This window comes from Pezoporus wallicus, unplaced genomic scaffold (genome assembly GCF_028554395.1).
Source record: "Pezoporus wallicus isolate ANWC-B61680 ecotype Strahan unplaced genomic scaffold, APGP_CSIRO_Pwel_v1 scaffold_6446, whole genome shotgun sequence".
NCBI lineage: Eukaryota > Metazoa > Chordata > Aves > Psittaciformes > Psittacidae > Pezoporus > Pezoporus wallicus.
Window position 1 is genome coordinate 4,408,017 of NW_026636264.1, and position 20,177 is coordinate 4,428,193.

The 20,177-nt window shown below is 42.9% G+C and overlaps 1 protein-coding gene across 2 annotated transcripts in view; it reads left to right on the forward strand.

The window, feature by feature from the left end:
- Positions 1–494: 494 nt before the first annotated feature.
- EXPH5 (exophilin 5) overlaps positions 495–20,177 on the forward strand; it is a 37,168-nt gene continuing 17,485 nt past the window's right edge. Inside the window, exons 1-2 of one of the 2 annotated variants that reach the window (XM_057399710.1) lie at positions 495–769; positions 17,432–17,589. In XM_057399710.1, coding sequence (XP_057255693.1) covers positions 651–769; positions 17,432–17,589 — 277 coding nt within the window. In that variant the 5' untranslated portion in view covers positions 495–650. Of the gene's footprint in view, positions 770–1,350; positions 2,389–17,431; positions 17,590–20,177 lie in introns of those variants that run through there. The other variant, XR_008970967.1, reaches the window with a different exon arrangement.

Consider the following 20,177-nt stretch of genomic DNA (forward strand, 5'->3'; position numbering starts at 1 on the left):
ATCCAAGTCAAGGACTTCCATTCTCTACTATTTCTTCTTTAAGGGAAAACCTCGAAGGATAGCAAAGATAACGCACTGCCCCGTTCTTCCCGCGTGGAAAAGTTACCACCTTGCCTCCACCCCGCAGTACTATCGGCATGTCCGCCTGCCGTGGCTGCGGGACTCGCGGGGGCGGAGGAGGACGCTCGGGCGGAGCGGCGGGGCCGCGCTCCTGTGCTATGGACGAGCCGCCGGCGCTGGCGGGCAGAGGCTCGGCGGGCTCCGAGCGGGATCTGCTGCGTCCCGCAGCGGCCCCCGGGCGGGAGTGTGCTCTGCCTGGCAGCGCCGGGACAGCCCCGCACCATGCCCTTGGAGAGAGCACCTCACGCAAGCCCGGCCGGGGGGGCGGGCACCGGGCAGCGGCTGCTCCCGCCCCTCCCCTCCCCGCCCCGCCGGCAGCGCCCGCGCCTGCTGCCGCTCCGCGGGGTGTTGCCCGACGCGCGCCGGGACGGCCGCGGCTCCGGCTCCCGCCGCCCGGAGTAAAGCGCGTCCCGCCGGTGCCGGCCTGAGCGGTCCTCCCGGGACTCGGCCATGCTCGTGTCGGTCCAGGCTCCCAGGGGGTCAGCGCTGCCCGCCTGCCTCCTCCCGCCCGCCCGGAAATAAGCAAAGCCATGACCGCAGCGCCTCAGGGGCCAGATCTCAGCTTTTTAAACGAGGAGGAAGCCCGCGCGATTTTTGAGGTGCTGCAGAGGGACTCGGAGCTCCGGCGGGCTGAGAAAGACAGAGTCAGGTACCAGGCTGAACACCCCCGAGGTCGGGGTTGCGGCGGGGAGCGGCGGGCGGACAGCCCCAGCCTGAGGGGGGGGGGACCCGCTGAGAGGAGCGGGAACGGGAGAGAGGGGTCGCCGGGCGGGCGGGCGTGTGGCCCCCGCGAGGCTGGGCCCGCTGTCGCGGGGGCAGCGCGGGCAGGAGGGCCGGGTTCTCTGCAGGAGGCTGCTGGGTTCCTGCCGGGGCATCTGCAGCATCGGGACGTTTGTGAAACGCGTGTTGTGACAGAGACGGCTCTGAGTCACGGCTGCTGCTCCCCGCTGCACCTCTCCTTCCCCGAGGAGGATGTGGAGGGAAGGGCCACTCCTGCCTTTCCCCGTGTGGCTGGCAGAGGGTTAGGCTGAATGCTGGTACCCGGGAGAGAGACAGCGGTGGCAAGGGAGCTTTGAGGGACGTGGGGGGAACCGTGGCAGCTCTGCAGCCCTCGGACAGAGCCCGGAGCCGGTCCTGGCGGCATCTGGAAACCAAGCCAGGCACTCACCTGGCTGAAAGGTTGTTCCCAAGACCCTTTCAAGCGACTTAGCAGAATTCCCTCTCATTCAGGTACGCAAGTCACAGCACCTTATATGACCCATATGGAGAAATACAACATCCTTGACCTTTTTTCTAGCTTGTATCTCCTCTGTGTGCAGTCACTGAAACTCTTTGTGTTGCTAGTGAAAGCAAAGGTCGAGGACATAATAAAAATTACTCTGGGAAACGAGCCGTTTGTTATTAAAGGATATAATTTCTTCCTGTAAATGAGACTTGAGGTACCTTGTGGGCAGTCTGCAAGTAAGAGCTAGTGTCCTCTCAGATTCACAAGTGGGCACTTCTCACAAGCAATGCTTTCGTGTGAGATGTAGAAGGAATGTTAATGAGTAACTTTTCTGTCAAGTGGATTTTTGTATTGTGTATTTTTTATTTCACTCAAGTGGCTTTTATGACGGTCATGGTTAAACATTAGGTGTCAACACTGACTTTCATCCAAAACTTGTCTTAGCTTTCTGCAGCATGTGAACCTGGACTGAGTTAAGTCTGGCAAATTCTTGCATCCATAATTTGGCATCAGCTTTCTTTCTTTGGTTAATTTCCAATTATGACCCCCCCAAAAGAGGAATACTTTGCTGGGTATCAAGAATTACATGGCTGGATAGTTGCAAATTTAAAACCCTGGGAGAGACTAAAGCTGGAGCAAATGCAATGAGGCTTCTAGTGCTGTGGAGAGGCTTGTGAAACAATAGCCTGTTCTTGAACTTGAGGCTTTCACGTCCCCCCAGATTTGTATTTGTTTCTCTGTGTTTCTCTGTCTGTGAACTTGAGACTTTCTAAATAAAAGTGGTCTCTCCTTGTGCAAAAGCAGTCAAAATAAACATGGTATAATAGGGCATTTCTGGTGATGCTTTACTGAGATGGAGTCTACTTTAAATCTCAGTTGATGAGGCATTTAGACGTTGAGCAGAAGATACGTGAAATGTTCATGAATCAAGGCGCCATAGTGAAATCTAGGTTAAACCGTGTTTCTGTCAAAGGCTTTGTATGTGTGTCTTTGGGCAAGTTTCTTAATCTCTCTTGGGTCTAATAAAAATGCTTTCTTTCTCACTCCACTTGTCTACCTAGTCTTATTTAGACTGTAAGCTCTTCAGGTCAGGGGACTCTCATCAGGAGCAGACAGCTTCCAGGCTGTGTGCATTTGCCCTGTGCTACTATAATCTGAGTAATAACAACAGTGATCACCCTGGAGGCCCGAATCCTGCAGTCCTATATGACCACAGTGAGCTTCAGAGACTCTAACCCAAATTGCATTTCCTCCTCTTGGTCCCATGTGCCTGCCCCTGGGCTCTATGTCACTTATTACTATTATTTTGATAATTAACTTTGTACACATTTTACTTTCAGTTCAGAAGTTTTAGAATAAAAGCACTGTGGCAGCCTACTCCTGGGATGCTTTCCAAGGGTGATTTTGAAGCTATTTGATTTATGCTGCCAATCAAATGAGGCATATAGGAGATGCTGTGGAATGGAAGGAGGAGTCTCATCAGTACTAGTCTTTTTTGCATAAGGTCACTGAAGTGAGTTGTCCCGCAAACTGCTCTTGAGCATGGTTTTGAAAGAGCTAGTTGGATCTGGGCAGGGCCAGGGAGCAAGTTAGTAATAACCAGTGGGCTCACTGGTCAAGTTTGTTCAGTGACCATCTTAATTTACAATATATCATGTCCCTGTATAGACCAATCTAGGCTGGACTGACAGGGCATGAAGCATTTGCTGGCAGACCACAAGTCAGGTGCTAATGACTGCACTGATCTCGTGTGTGCTGTTTGATGTCATACGAGCAAGCATGTACCTGTCTGCAAATCTCTCAAAAGATCAATGAAAAATTAAAATCCATTCCCACATACAACTCTAGAATAACGAAAAAAAACAAACCAAAACAAAAAAAAGCAAGGAGCAGGGTTTTCTCTTTCTATTAGCTTAAATTGTTATATAAAGAAATGTTAACACCAGTTAATTTTGAAAGACACAATCAGAAATAAGATCAAAAGATGAAACCTGACATCCTGCATGGTTTATCATGTTCAACAAATGACAGCCGTGGTTCAGGGGAGTGGATTTTCACATAAACACAAATGTATTGCAACACAGCATGAAATACTGACCTCCTTAAGTGAATTGTAACAGTAATTGTTTCCAGACAAATATATATTTTATTACTTTATTACTGCTTAGCTACACTGGAAACCTGATAGAACCACTGCATCTCTCTTCACTCAGACAGCCCACACCTTCGTGAAATTCAATGCATTTTGGGGGCCTTCTCTGGGAAAAGACCAGTTGCTTTATACAACCCTTCTCCATCTCCCTTTCTCTTTCTTTCCATAGCCTTTGTGTGGAGCAGAAATGTGTGGCTTACGTGGTCAATGGTGCACATTTGTGGGCCCCACTTTGTGCTGTCTCTCTCTGTTCCTCCTGATGCTCCAGCACATCCTCTGGGTACCGTTGGTCCTTTCTCAGTTCCCTTGGCAGGCTGCAGACCTCTAAGACTGGCTGGGAAGACATTTCAGTTTTTCCTTTCCTTTTATGCAGAAAACTGTGTGGCCTGTTGGACCTTCCTTTGCTCATGGTACTGACAGGGCTCCGAGCCCCTGATGCGCCCCGGGCTCCTGGTTCCCAGGACTGCGTTCGTCCTCTTGTTTTCTCCTTACCAGTGCCCTCTCGTGGCTCGCCTCAGCGGTAGCTTTGGAGAGCAGCAGCAAACCATTCGTACTGGACTCCTCCTCCCACGAAACAGATTCAGAGGGGCAGCAACAGTCAGCTTTGGTATAACTCACATGACTGTTCACTGCCATACACACTGAAAAATAATTTAGAAACTTATTAATCACGTACTTAATAATTTAAAAGAAAAAAATACACATTAGTTTTGGACTTGGGTAACACCCAGCTTCAGTATTTTTTCTTGTTCATTAAACCCAGCCTCATTCCTAATATCAACTTGGAGAAAACTTCATTTATCATAAGCATTAGTGTGAGATTAAAAATGGAATATAGTCTGTAGATCAATATACATGCATTGTTCCCTTATAATAATAGCATATAATAATATAATTATAATAATATAAGACAGAAATCCAACTCAAGTCACAAAATGCTATTTTAGTAAGCCTGGTTAATGAAAATGATGATTTTGTAGATGCTTGTGGAAGAAGGTTCCTTCTTTCAAATATTTCAATTGCCCAGGAGGAATTGACCTGGAAGTTAGATGCCCAGAAGGAGATAGAAAGGAATCCATGTTCAGAGAGTAGTATCATGTTCAGATGGCTACCAAACAATTCAGTTTCCATAAGGATACAGTGAATACTTGCTGTAGGCACAGTTATTAATACCACAGGTCAACTTCCCATATGTAATGAAATGGGCCTGAAAATAATGATCTAAAAACATTTCAGGTCTTAATTGATTTCTGGTTTCAAGGCTTCAGGGTGCACCCGGCTCATGTTCTCAAGCTTTGTTCTGTAGCTGCCAGGGACAGAAGTGAAAAAAAGAATTGACAGCTGATATTTGCATGCAGAGCCCCAGGTCCCAAAGGCTTAACAAACCTGTAGGTGCTTCCCTTTTCTGTCCTTTCCCCAAGGAGCCAATGGGGAAAGGTGGCAAGGGAGTCTGGCTGCTTCCCATCTCTGCAGAACAGCACTTCAGAGCCTTGCAGGTAGCAGAGGGAATGGCAATCCCTTAGGAAGGTTCAGCAGCAATAGGGCATGAAGCTGTGGGAGAGAGAGGTGGAGCTGCTGCCTTTTATCTCCGAGACAGCTCCTCCCTCTGCAGTGTGGAAAGGCGGACAGTGCCCAAACAGGTGTCTTTCCAGTCAGCTCTGAGGCCCCGGTGCCTCAGCCTGCCAGAGCACTGGGTGCAGAAATGTACGTCCACCACTGAAACATCACCAGGGCAGAGAAAGCGGCTGAGAGAAGAGGAGCCGGGAGACATGGAGCCAGCCACTTAAAAGAGACAGCAGGTACAGTGTTGTGGTATGGGAACAGGCAGCTGGCAGATTTGCAGGTTGTCCAAAGAATGAACATCTGGGAGGTACAGCAGAGGAGTTGTGGATAAATAGGGAATCTAAAAGGGCAGAACAGCTCTGAATTCTTTAATTATTAACTTTAATTTAGGAGATTAGACTATTTTATATAATGCTTCTATTATGACTATATAAAATAGCCTTGTGTCATTTTAATTTATTAATCCTTGAGAAAAAGGGACATACTGTTTTCTTCACTTTCAAACAAGACACTGAAATACCTGAGAGACTGAGCCACTGAACAGGGAAATGAACCTACCTACCTGAATAGCCCTTTACCTGCTAGATCATGTTTTGAGAAGTAGCTATGCCTTTATTGTGTAAGGATTTTTTTCTTTATTCAGGAGGAAGAATGTGAAAAAAAAAATGACCAACTCTAAAACACATCTTAGGCATCAGCCACTGTCTTTGAATAGGAATTGGAAAAAAAGAGGAAAGGGAAATGGAGTTTTTGGGAGAGAAAAGCACTCATTCCCTTTGCTTTAATTTGTTTTGCTTATTTCCAGGTTGATTTATGCTTTTATTATTATTATTATTTGCGTAGTATCTATGATCTATGACAGACTTATGACTGTGAGAACAGATGGCAGCAAAGGAGAGGTTTGTTTTAATTTATCCTCAAATTTAAAGATGAAAAGCAAAAGAAATTAATTGGAAGGTACAGTCAGCACCACTCACCACTCCTCTCCTGGTGACCCATTAACAACATACGATTCTTGTGGGAAAGATGAATCCCCTCCTTACTTTCTTTTAGACAGCTTCTACAGCAAATCATTTCAACGCAGTTATTTGTTACAGGAACATTACTGTTCTCACAGCCTTATGGCAGATCATTTACAGAGTCCATTGTTGCAATTAATTCCTTGTTATATTCTCTTGACTGACATTTACCATCACGGGTCTGGCAGTAGAAGGTGGGAATTAAACACTGCCTGAGGAATGTATTTTTTTGCCTTTTTCCATACTCATAACCTTGGAAGGCATTTGTTGCAGGGGTGCAGACATATTCAGTGCCCTCTTGATGCTTCAATTATTTTGTCTTGCCTGCAGTTTGGGGGTCTGACATTGCAGCCTTTATTTTGGTTTATTTGCAGAGGTAGTCCTGTTGAGCCTCTGGAAGCCTCCTGAAGACTAGGAATAACTTACTGGGTATAGAGATCTAGATTGGGGCCCAACTTCTTATAATGACAAAGACTTCTTAGAATCAACTCCAAAATACCCGTAAGCTGCAGGAGTGAGGAGAGCAAGCAGGATACCAGGACAGCACCGCTTGTGTATATCGTTGTTCCAGTGGAGCTCCCTCCCTGAACAAAGCATTAATAACAAAATTCTTTCATAAGAGATACTCCACCCGGGATGTTTCATGGCACAAGTGCTCTTGTTTGTGGAGGTGATATTATTATTATTTACTGCTGATACTGTGCCAGGGCATGTTTAGTGGCTTGTAAACACTTATGAAAACAGGTCCTTGAAGCCCTGAAGCACTAATATGCTAAAGAAATGTAAATAGAAGCAAAAAAAATGTCAGGGAAGATTGTGACTTTAAAACCTTTAGTTGCTTTGGTAAATGATTACTGTCATAAATGATCCCACTTTGGGATTCCACTTGTTCCAATGGGTGTACTGTAACCAAAGGCAATTGGTTGAGTATCAAGTTTTTTCCTCATCATTAGTTTTTAATAATCCTATTTTGTGGTGGGGGCTGGAGTTAAGAACTGGGGCTTCACATGCCATTTTTTATATTGGTTTTAGCCCTGTGCATTCAAGTTAACTAAACCAAAGTCTGCGGTGTAACTCCAGTTTTAAGTCTACAGAACAAGGTCTGAATTGGCATTGCTGCCAGCTTGTTGGTCTTATCGTTTCATGGCAAACTCATTTCAGTGTTACAAAAGGTCAGTCCTTTCCTCCAAAGCTTTGAACTTCTTCATGTTTGAGAGCAGGGCTCTTTTACAGTGTGTGTAGTGGCAGGGTCCAGAGTGTGTGATGGAGAACTGGAAGCACGCTCTAGGTTAGCTCTGCTTGGAAAAGCCTGTCTGGTTGTGCACTACCTGCATTTCTTCTTTCTTCGTGTTACCGGGGCCACAGGCGCTCCCCAGGGGGGTGGCAGGGCAACACAGAGATGGCAGGGCAAAGGCCAGGTGCTGGAGGTGAGCCAGGGCGGGGATCAGGCCTGGTGAGGGTAACCAGGTCCTCCACAGCCCGGTGACTGTGGTGCAGGGCTGTGGTGATGATGCAGGGCCAAGCTCATGCTATGGAGTCACATCAGGGTCAGGCCTGGTGATGGTGACCGGAGTCAGCTGCAGGCCTGTGATGGGGGTGCGGTGGCCAGGCGGAGGCCAGGCTGGGACATCAGCCCGGGGTTCAGGGGACACATCTGGGGCAAGGCCCAGTGGGACAGCTTCTGTTTAAAAGCAGCTCCCAGAGGCAGAGCGGTGGCCCTTGCTGAGGCCTCTGGCTGTCTTCACGACAGCTTTCTCCAAGGCCACCAGCTCTGCTATCCCAGTGCTGGCCCCAGCGGCAGGAGTTGGAAGGACACACTCAAGGCATTTTCACCCATGCTCATTCGAGCACAAAGCCTTTCTGACAGGGTTCAAACTAATGTCTCTATTTTCAAGTGACAAAATACTGTAAAAATTAAAATCACAATGTTTATTATTGTCATTATTATCTAGCCCACTTGCTGATGTCACTGGGGCTGCCAGAAAGAAGGTACTTGTTGAGACTGATGATATTTAAGCCAAGGCTTACTATTAAGGCCATGGGTATTTTCTAAGTCCAAGCTTAATGGTGAAAGTAGAATTAATTTAAGCTTTGTCTACTTTGATAAATTGGCCAGGCTTCAAGAATAAATAGGTCAGACACAACAGTACATTATTCTGGAATAGTGAATGCAGAATAGTTCAATTTCGTTAGGTTTTCTATGGAATTGTGACCCAGTTAAGGACTTATGCACTTTGTAGGAAGTCTGTGCACTTCCCAGGTTTGTCCTTTCCAATAGTAATGTCTCTATGCTCTCAACACCCTCTGTCTCCTCTATAATTCAAGTGCAGAAGTTAAAATAATAATTGAGATTAATGGGAATTGGAAATGGCCATCAGGTGGAAGAAGATAGCTTCTCATAATAAGTAAGCAAAAAATCATGGAGATGCATGGAGAACTGCCTGAAATGCTGAAAAAAAAAGCAAAGTACGTTCACTCTCACTTCAGCTCAGCTTTCTAATATGTAACTATTAAAAGGTGTTTGTAATGCCAGTGGCACGTGCAGTAGAGTTGCTGGGGCTCTGGAAGGTAATGGCAGTAAAGTGTAACGCACACTGCCTGGCATTGCTGTAAGGAAAGGAATAACTATCAGTCTGCAGCAAGTAGCCTTGGAAGGACCCCAGAAATGTTTTCAGGTGTTGACAGCTTCTACACAGTGTGACCCAACACCTTCAAGTCCTGAACGTATTTCAGATATATGAAATCAGTTGTGCTGGGAAGTCAAAAAGATGTTGCACAGGAACATGTCTGGTTCATACTCAGAGTGGCTGGATATCTCCCCCAGGTACTGGCATAGGCATGCTCCAGTGGTGTGCTCAGGTTGTGTGTCTTGTAATTCTTTCAAAGACTGCAGCATGTGCTTTCTGTGGCGTAGTCCAAGGCAGTGGACATTTGCTGGGTTTGGCCCTTGCAGTACTTCAGATTCTTGGGTCCATCCAGTATGCAGCACTTGCCCCTCTTGGAGAGGCCTGTTTAACAGCTGAGAGCAAAGCTTGTTGGGTTGTACGTCAAGACTTCAGCAGATGTTCATTGGTTTGTATCAGATACTGTTTTGACAGCATTTGAAAAACATTGCATGCATCCATCTCCTTTTCTTCTGTAAAGTTTAGGGTTTGCCAGTGCTTTATGTGTACTGAATTTAATCATCCTTTAAAATCTTTTTGCTCTTTGAATCTACTTTTCAAATCAAGTGGAGTTTGGCCCAACAAAATTTTCAGCTTTGGGCATAGAGACCCCCTTTTCTTCTGTGTTCCGTAACTTTAACACAGGACTATATAGACTGAGGACTGACCTCAGTTCAGACTTTCCTGTACTTGTGTTAAATTGAAAAATTATTTCATTTCCTGGGCCTGATGGTCCTAAAAGTTCACAGTTTACATATTTCATGTGAGAAATGCATTAAAGCAAATAGGGAGAAATTGGGACTTTTTCCTGAGTATGTGCATCTGAATGTTCATGTGAAATGCATTTCTAATCCTCCTTTGCAGCTGGATTATTTTGTTAACACTGCTAAATGTAACAAGCTGTATTTCAGTGGCTGCATTTTATACTCCTACCAGAAACTATATTCTTTTAATCAGAAACAAATAGGTATATGTACCGGTACCAGACTGTGACCAAACACATCAAAACCACAAGACAAAAGCTAAGAGTAAATGATGAAAAGTGTGGTCTGTTTACATTTTGTAAGTACACGTAAATTGCACACAGCTTAATTTGTGGTTGGAATAATTGAGGAACTACAATATTTCTGCTTGCCATATCTTTTGGATTTCTAGGTATAGGGGCCTGAGTGCAGAGCTGCAACCAAGTAAAGCTGCAACAATGTGGCTGGGGTGCTCTGATGTCTATTTCCTCCTGCATTATAAACGTCTATGTTCTTAAATGTATACATATTTTATGCAAAATTGTATACATATAAATATTATATTTAACATATTATTTTTGTATAATATTTCTATTGCCAGTGAAAGCATTGTGATAAATTATGAGATACTATGATACTACAGCAGATGATCTGTGTAAGTACATAAACATTGTATTTCCAAATTAAAAACATCCACTGTGTGAACTTCTAGAGCTTACATTAATTTAAAGTAATGTAAATGAGGTTTTTGTAGTGTTACAATAATACGTAAGCTGTGTGCAGGTACACTCTGACCTTCTGTCTACTATTGACCAAAACTATTAACTCAGCTCTGTGTGAGACTCTGCACAATTATCTGAGATTGCAAATTGAGAACCCTAGGCTTCAAGCTTAGCTCTGTACAAATAAATGTCTAAGCCAGTCTGGAGCCTCTCAGCTTTAGAACTCTGTCTAGACCCATGCACTATCACACACAAACCTGCTTGCAGGGAGGAGACCTTGGTCTTAATCTGAAACCAATTCCCCTCATTCAGAGTTCTCAACTGGCCTGTGTCTTTTTTCATGTTTTTCTCCTTCTATTGTTACCTAGAAAAGGTTTTGCACATAGAAAGTCATACAAAAACATGAGAAATGGCATCTGTATTGTATGTCTTTGTAAGGCAGTTAAATTTTTAATGCTGTGCTGTAAATTACTTGTGTAGATGGCTGTCTCTTTGCATGCTATCAATATTTATAAAAGGTCTCACAATCAACTAGCAGCTCTACCCTGGTAGAGTAAATATGTCTGCTGTTAACCATTAGCTTCAGGTTTATTGGGGGACCTAAGAAAACCCAATCCCCAGCCTTCCAACCCATTATGTGGCACACATGGTGTTTATCTGTATTTCTGTGTAACATTTCTGGGACAGAAATTCAGGAGCCCAAAACTTATTCCTGTTTTTGGATTTAGACTATATCTGTCCCTGCAAACAAATCAGAATATTTACATGGAGAATTATATCCATTGCACCTATTAGCATATATTAATGTTAATAGAAATTCCTACTAATGAAGTCATCTCATTAGAGATATTAATTACTACCATTTAGAAGCTATGTGACACTTGATGATAGGTAGCTTTCTTTTCCATTGCATCTTGGATTTGTTTTGTTATTACCATATAATATTAGTAGGTAGCTTGGGAGTATTGACAGCATAATAAAGTAACACCCTTTGTTTTTCACTTGTTATTTGCAGCCTGTACAGATAGTTTGTAAATCAGCTGTAAAATATTCTCAGAATGAAGCTTCCCCCTGTTTTGCACTCACTGTAGAGGAAATAGCAGAGTCAGCCCAAACTGGGGAGTCACCAACAGCTGTGACATGACTAGAGGTACTTTACCTCATTCACTCTTGTTGACCAGCTGCCCAAAGGACTATAAGCTTTCATATTCTAAGTACGTAAAACGTAATTAAAAGATACATACTTACAGCCCTTTCTATTTGCTCCAGCAGGGCTGAAATAATGTTTTCACTGTGAACCCAGGGTAACTGCTACAGAAATAGTTTCACGTTAGAAGTAATGTTTTGAGGCATTGTTACAGCTTGAGGTGGGTTGTTAATGTGCTGATTCCAGTTTTCAATGCTCTGTTCTTTAAAAACTCAGTTTTATGAAGACAGTCATTGAGCTCCTAATTTCTGAGCTTTAATGAGAACCTCTGATTCTTGAGCTTCCAGCGCAGAGAGCAGTTATGTGGTCAGGATGAGAATGAACCTCATCCTTGCCCTTACAACATTCCCTAGGTTTCTGTTTCAAGGAAAATGTCAATCTGTGCTCTTGCCCAGGAGAACAGACAAAAGCTTCAAGGAGAAATGGAGTGTTAGACTCAGTGAAGGAAAACAGCAGCTAGAGTAACTCGGCTGCAGTGTATTCATTTCATATAGTTTAATATCAGAAGTTAATGCTTTGGAGGAAAAAAAGAGGTTACTTAGCCCCTATACAGAGGGTGGTTAAGTTAAAAATTGTGGACACAGAAGACATTGTGAGTTATAGAGTGGAAAGACATTTTCAACGCACAGTGGAAGTCTGATGAGAATGTTTCATGTACGCTGACAGTCTCACTGTCTTTGTGGATTGAGTGTAATGAATACCCACATTGTCACCCTATTAGGCTATCCTAAAGCAGGTGATCAGCTTTAATTTAAAAGAATGCGTCTGCTGCTGTAATAATGTCAGATTTTGTGATTTCTTCTACTTTTTACTTAAAAAGAAGAAAGGTGGAAATGGAAGGGTGTTCCTCATGAGCAGATGAGGTGGAACTTCAGCAAGGGCAGAAACGATGTTCTGCCTTTAACTCACATATTCACTACCTGTATCCCTGACACACATGAAGGGATGTGTTAATCTGATGTCTATTGACAGAAAAGTGTTCTGGAAATGGCATTTACTGTTTGCAGCTATCTGCTCAAGTAGCACTACTTGCCGCTTGAAAGGGTGGATATCAAAATCATGTGCAAAGTGGTATCTTTGTGTTTGAAGTACTTCTGCCTATTAAAAGTACATCTGAGAGGAAAAAGTAGAGAAAATTAATTCCCTTTTCACTTTCTTCATGCTTCCATTTCCTGATTTTGCATGTTTCCTATATCTAAATGTTTAAGGATAATTGTGAGCTGGCCACTTGATATGCCTGTCAAAGTGGGATTGAAAACACTTCCAATTACTCCTTCCCATCCAGGGGTGTCACCAGTATGTGACTCTCCAGCAGCCTGACCTGATGCCTATTCGGAACAGTGAAAGTACTTCCACTACATTTATTGGTATTTGGGTCATGGTCAGAAAGAGGCACTGAATCAACACACTCTTTGGTCTTCCTTGTTGTGGCACATCCTCTTTGCCTGTACGCAATTTTAGTTTTATTGGTTACATACTCAGACTATTACATCTTCTGAAAGCAACTTAGTGGGTTAATGAGCGGGTTAATGAGCATTATAAAATCAATGCATAATAACAAAAATGACAGCAGCAGTAATACTAATGAAAAGGATGAAGACTTAGATAGAAAATTAGTATTTTGGTAGAAGGGAAAACTAAATTGGAGTGGTTGATTAGCAACAGTCTAGCAGATGAGAGTCAAGCATTATTGCCAACACAACATTTTGCTCATCAAAATAGAGGAAACCTTGTTTTTTCAGAGAATTACTGGAGAAATGCTTAAGTTCACAAATAAAAAAGCTGAAGAAAAAATAAATGTGTTTTCAGTTAAATCTTTTTACATTGTTTTGTAATGTGTGCAACCAAAACATGGGGGTCAGTTTTCCTCTCTGATTCACCTACTTTTGCATAATGCTTTACATGTAATAATGAAGCTGATTTGGTTTATTAACAGTAGCCAAAAGAAAACAGTAAGAAAGAAAAAAATAGAGAAAAGATTGCTTTAATGTGAGTAAAAATATATAAGCCAGTAAGAATAAAGTCTGCCTTAGAAAGTAGATCTATTGTGTGTCTGATGTGCGAGGAAAGAGTATCTTAGCTTCATGTATCATTATTTTTCTTCCTGGTAGGATTAACCTGTCACAAGAGCTTCTCTGGCACCTTGGAAACCAGAATGTTGTTGTTATTGCTATTACATGTTTATATGAAATGGCAGATGGTAATTTTCTCTGATTAATTCAGCTGTGGTAGTCTTTGCCATTGTCAGTAATACTTCTATTTTTCAAAGAAGATGATGGTTTGAATGTATTTAAATTATTTTTATAAAATGTAAAGGAACTATAAGAAAACGTTCTTGCATATGCATTTTAGAGCTACCTGTGGCTGTGATAACAGACAGAGTTTTCTAGAAAATTAACTGGCCAGAGAAATGATAGAGATGCACAGTTCACCAGGGTGGCATAACGTATAAAGCAGGGGGAAGGTAATAAACTGAATCAAAAAAATTAGAAACAAACTGCTTCTTCAGGCACTATTATTTGACATCTCTAGCCTTTTCTCACTGAGAAAGGAAAGAATACTAACAAAGTAACATAAGCTTGTTTTAGGTATCTGGTTTTGCAAATTATGTGTCCTGCTGTAGTTTTTATCTATGCTTTTGGCCGTGTTTCTATCCGCAGTCCTTTCAGCCTTGCATTCTCAGACACAGAGAGCTTTCATCCAATGAGCAAACACTGGTCTGCTTATCTCTCACCCAGTGCAATTCCTCGTGCTCTGTGGTTGCTGTGTGTATGTTCCCTCCTGAGGGGTGTGCTAAGAGTCCTTTGTTCTCTCAAGAGGGGTGTGCTAAGAGTCCTTTAGAGCCAGATCCTGCTTTGGCTAAAATCAATAGAAATCATCACTTCTGCTTGGGCGTACTGGGATTAAGTCCTTTGTCCCCTGTAAATGGCAGAGATGCCCCCAAACGTCCCATCTGGCAACCCAGTTTATGCTACCTCGCACACGCACACCTGCCTTCTGCTTTATATTCAGGATGAAGATGGTAGAGAAAATACCTTTCCTCTTACAGTAGCAATTAAAGCTCCTTATTATCCTAACAGGAAGTGGCAAAGGGAGGCTACACCTTTTTTCACAACATTTATGATAACCCACATGAAAGTCTAGTACATACAAACATTTAGGTTAGCTTTTCCCTGGAGATGTCTGTGTAAGAAATACTGGGACATCCTTGTGCCAATCAGGATGAGATGTTTTTAAAAACAGTGCAAAGGAATTGCTCCCGAGTGATTCATTAGTGTAGGATTAGTGTAGGATAATAGATGGGAAAAGGTAACGAGGTGTAGCCTGTGAGGTCATTTAGGATTGCTGCCTCCTCCAGTTTGTGGAGTAGTATTCTGTAAGTTATCCTGGGAGTGGAGTTGCCTTTAATGTTAAAGTTGCAACAGTTTACAGGTGCTTTTCCCAGTCACAATGATACTGTCTCCTCTCAGAAGGAAGTTCCTCCAAGTGTCCAAAGTGGTTGTAGAGAAATGCGGAGGAAGGATGGATGCAGCTGGCAGGGAGGCAGGATTAGTACGTTTGGTTTAGAGGCATTAGGTGTTTTGACACTCCTACAGAGCAGTGTCTCAATACATAATTTACAATCCAAGTAACAATAGCACTGCCTTAAAGGCAAGTTCATTTCGATACTGACTGTAGATACCATCTTCTCCTGTAATTGTTTCTTGAGACAGGCCTTCCTCCAGTTCAAAACTGTCGTTCCTTAGTATCATGAGGGAGCATGCAGATTTGACAGAGCAGGCATACAGGGAAATGATGTGGTTTGGCTGGGAGTCATCGCAAATGAGAAATATGTAATAGTCATGCGATATTGCAATTATATAGGATGTATCGTATTAATATTATTCAGTACTCACATAACTACATCTGTTGAGCTCAATGTATGGGCTTGCATGTGCGTGTGTAAATATAAATATGCACAAGCAATTTAAAGGCATTGTTTCACGAGTCAGGGATGACAGTACAATTCCAAAGCAGCACATTCAGAGATAATGATTCCAGATAATGCCAAGCACACACCAGTAAAGACTTTACAGGGTTTAAGTATTAATGTCAGTGTTTGTGCAGCATTTTTAATACGTTTTTCGGACAAAGGCATGTTCACGCACCGGCTGATGCGGTCAAAGCTGGAGTAAGCTGGTGGGATTTGGCGTTTCGCTTCGCGTGAAGCGCAGACACGTCCAGCGGAGGTGCTGGCGGTGACCCGCCTCTCCGCACCGCGCCCGTGTCACCCCGGCTGCCGCCGGCAGGTGGCGCCTGGTACCGCCCCGCCGGCAGCCGCGGGAGCGGCGGCCCGGCCCGCATCCCGAGAGACCCGTCCGAAGGAGTCCTGGGGAGTGCCGGGTGGGGTTTGAAACACTGCGGGGCTCGGTTGTGCGAGATGGTCTCCATGTGGGCACTCCAGCAAAGCGGCCGAGGGTTTGTTTTCCGGGCAAAGGCTGTGCCTGCAGCAGCTCCCAGAACACCTCATGCCTGGCAGTGTGCTTTTACTCCTCTTGGATCTCCTCTGCTAAGGCCACACGAGTGAGGTCATGAAGTTGGCGCTTGAGAGCACTTTGTTCATCACCTCCTGCTGTTTCCCATTACTGCTAGGCTGTTGTCTATGCTGCAGATGGCGTTTATGGTGTTTAGTCACTCCCATGGTGTGGTAATATCTGTGATGATTAACATTTTTGCCTTTGTAATAAGCTTATTGCAAATGGCTAGGACTTGTGCATGTGTCTGTGTACTCTTCTGCAAGGGAAACATTTACTCATTTACCAAAAATGTCTCTCTCCTGCTCTCGTGTTCTTCAGAGGCTATGAGATGAACAGGAGGTGCGAGTACAGACAACATCCCCTGCATCAGTTCCAAATGGAAATGCATCCGTTTCCAGACTGGATGTTTAATTTTAAGTTTGTTTCATGAAGTAGTGCTGTCTCAGATAATATGTTTTTTTATTTAAGTTGATAACTGAAATAATTTATGTTCTCTGAGAGCATCTGTATGCCTAGACATGGGGTTTACCACTGATTAAGGTGGAAGATTTACATGAAAGCCTTGGTAAAACATTGGCATTACCTCTACAGGCTGTGCACAAAGTCTTGTTCTGTTGCCATCACAATCACTTGGGGTGTGGATTTGCTGTGTTTGCATCTGTACTTCAGGCACTTGTGTAATGTAATTTGAAAGCAAGTAACTTTGCATGTCCGTTGCAGTGTTCCAACTCCTTTGCAACTGTGCCTTGTTCTTTTGTGTCCAGATAAACCATTTGTTCCCGTGACCTCTTGGTCTAAAACCCAAACTTGCTATTAAAGAGCTTCTTCAGTTGCAGCCACATGCGTGTAATTTGTTCAGGCTTTGCCTCTGTGTGGCAGAATGTTTATATTCATTATTAGTTGCTTCCATAGCTACTAAACAGAGGCAGAATCACTGTGCAACAAGGCAAGAGGAAAATGTGATAAACTTGTTGAACATGTTGCATGAATACCTCTAAGCTGAGTTCACAATTTAATACTCTCCTTTACATAGAAAATGTGTGGTGGGCACCTCACTGTCAGGGCCTTCAGTGAGTTTCCTCTTGTTACTGCTTCTGGTTAAATGAGTGAATAAATATTTCAAGAATTGCACTGTTATTATTTATTCTAATTCCATTATTGACTGAACTTAATCTTACTTTCAATTGGGTTTATAATGCTTATGAATTATTACCTCATTTTTGCAAGGAAGAAGGATGCACTTCTTCAGGGCAGAGAATGTTGCAAGCATATGAGTTGTCCACTTGGTCACGTAATCTCATTGTTAAGCTGGAGAATTCTGCTGTCACTAAAACTTGTATGTGATCACTGTGAATGTATCATGTCCCACTGTATCTTTTAAAAAGTCATTACGTGTAGAAATATACTGTAAAAAATGAATAACAGGGAGAGTTCCTAATGATGTGCCTGTAATATCAAAAATGGCTTAAAAAATTGCTGTTGTTTTTTTTTCCTTTCTAGCAAACTTCTGAAGAGAAGGAAGTCTGAAACGGGGCTGCAGGGGGTGACCGGAGAATGGTTTCAAGAAATGCAAAGGCAAAAATTTCACAATTATGTTGATGTCAATAGGATGCTAAAACCACCACTGGAACATCAGCTAAGGAAGAGCAGAAACACTGGTGAGTTGCATTTTTCCATTTCCTTATCTATATTTATCATAACGGTCACCAAGCTAGTGTCTTGGATTTCAAAGTGTAGTAGCTAAGGAGTTTCCGAAACGGCAGTGAGTTTTCTTTACATGTCAAAATTTTACCAAAGATGTATTTCAGAATTACTGTTTCCTTAAGCCAATTCTGTTAAAAACACAGCTGGGAGTCACAACAGAAAATCCCTGATATTCTTATCCCATAGTTAGAATCATAGATTGGCCCAGGTTGGAAGATCATCTAGTTCAACATTTTATGAGAAAGGAAGCCTAGATGAGATTATCTAGCACCCTGTCCAGTCGCATCTTGTAAACTTTCAGTGATGGAGACTCCAGTATGTACCTGAGAAGGTTGTTCCAGTGATTGATTGTCCTCACTGTAAAAGATTTCTTTCTTAATCAAGATGAAGTTGCTGTAATTTTAGTAAATATAGTGGTGGTTTCCCAATCACAGCAATAATGATTACTTTGCACAAAAATATCATGGTTTAACCCCAGCTGGCATCTCAGCACCATGGTGGCGCTTGTTCACTCCCTCCCCAGTGGAATAGGGGAAAGCATCAAAAAGGTAAAAGTGTGAAAACTCACAGGTTGAGATAAGGGCAGTTTAACAGGTAAAGCAAAAGGCATGCACAAAAGCAAAGCAAAACAAGGAATTCGTTCATCACTTCCCACAGTCAGGCAGATGTTCAGGCATCTCCAGGAATGCAGGGCTACATCATGTGTAATGGTTATTTGAGAAGACAAATGCCATTACTCCAAATGTGCCCTCTTCATTCTTCTTCCCTGAGTTTTATGCTGAGCATGATACCATATGGTGTGGAACATTCCTTGGGTCAGTTGGGGTCAGCTGTCCCAGCTGTGTCCCCTCCCAAATCCTTCTGCTTCCCCAGCCTACTGCTGGTGAGGTACTGTGGGCAGCAGAAAAGTTTTTGACCCTTTAGTTACTGCTCAGCAGTAACTAGAACATCCCTGTGTTAACAACACTGTTCTCATCACAAAACACAGCCCTCTACCAGCTGCTATAGAAAAAAATAACTCTATCCAAGCTAAAACCAACCCAAGAAGACTTTTTTGTCTAGTTTTCTTAAAGAAACTAGAAGCACCTAAATGACATTTGGAATAAGTAGGTGATCTGGGTTTGGGGGAGAGGTTTTACTGTATCAGTGGAAAACTCTTCTTGGTAATGCTGGGCTAAAGGCTTGACAGGATGGGTGACAAAGCCTGGAAAGTTGCACTGACCAGTAAGTAACTTCCAGAGACTTTTTTTCATAGGTTCTGCTGCCCATACAAAATGAATATGCACAAGAAACATGGTGTCTCTATACCAAGCAGGGTATTCTGTACTGTCTTTCTAATCTTCCATCCAGATAGTTTTTGTGCCTTATATATGCTTTTATTCCATTCACATTTCTTCGTGTTCTTCATTAAGTTCTTTCTATTCGTGCTTCGTAGCAACTGGAAGCAGAATTATGCATTGCAAAAGAAAAGTAAAATCCTAAAAATTTTCATGATACCACAGACCTATCAGAAGAGAACGCTGTCTTTCCTCACATCCCCTCTAGTCCACAGCTACCTACTATTTTTGTCTTTCAGAGATGGTCTAATTGATGCATTAGCTATCTAAACTCTGTGTAATTGTTCTCTGGTATTTAATGTTGAAAGATGCTGTTTCTATTTCAGATATGCAGAAGGGGTTGTGTGCCTCAGAGGCTTGTCTGGTATTTCCAACTCTATAAGTTGGCTTAATAAAAGGTACTACTTCTACCCACCAGCCTTCCTCTGTCTACATCCTTAGACCATCTTGTCCATGGCAGAGTGCTGTAAGGACTCTCCTGATGTCACCTTCATTGCCAAGTCAAACAATGCCACCAAGAGGTTAGGCTTTGAAAGAGGGGAAGGATGCAGCATTTTGTAATACTCAGAGATTGTTGCTGAAGAGAAACCTATGTATCACACAGGATTTAAATCACATGACATGAATCACTGCAGTTTGGACTAGGTCCAAAATGCTGCCCCTTGCTGATGTTATCAGTGACACTTTGCTCTTATTTCTGGCTTTGCTTTCTCCTGCAGTCACTGGATAAGCCATTTTCAGGCTGTTGTATTGTTTCAGATATGTGAAAAGATGGAGAAAAGAAAAAAAAAGGTTTAGTGTCTTATTTCTGAGTCTTGTTTTCCTTATGTCCTGCTGTTTCCTGTGGCAGGTATTAATAGCAGACCCTGCAGTTTCTTCCCCTAATCTGTGAGCAATACTCATCCTCTCCTTCACAGAAATTACTGGCTGCTTTTACAGGTAGATGGATTTGTCTTCCATTTGAAGAAATCAAATTCTAACCTTTCCAAAGAAATCATCCATAATATCTTGCCTTTAAAATCAGTTCTTACATGCAGGTTGCAGCAGAATAAATGTGCTTCGATGGTTATGGGAATCCCATCATAAAGAATTATATGATACAAGAAGACACCTTAGTCTGAATTACTGTTACGTAGTTAAATTACGGTCTATTAAACCACAGTATATTCAATTCAGGGTTGCCACATTTGTATTTCTTAGAAAGG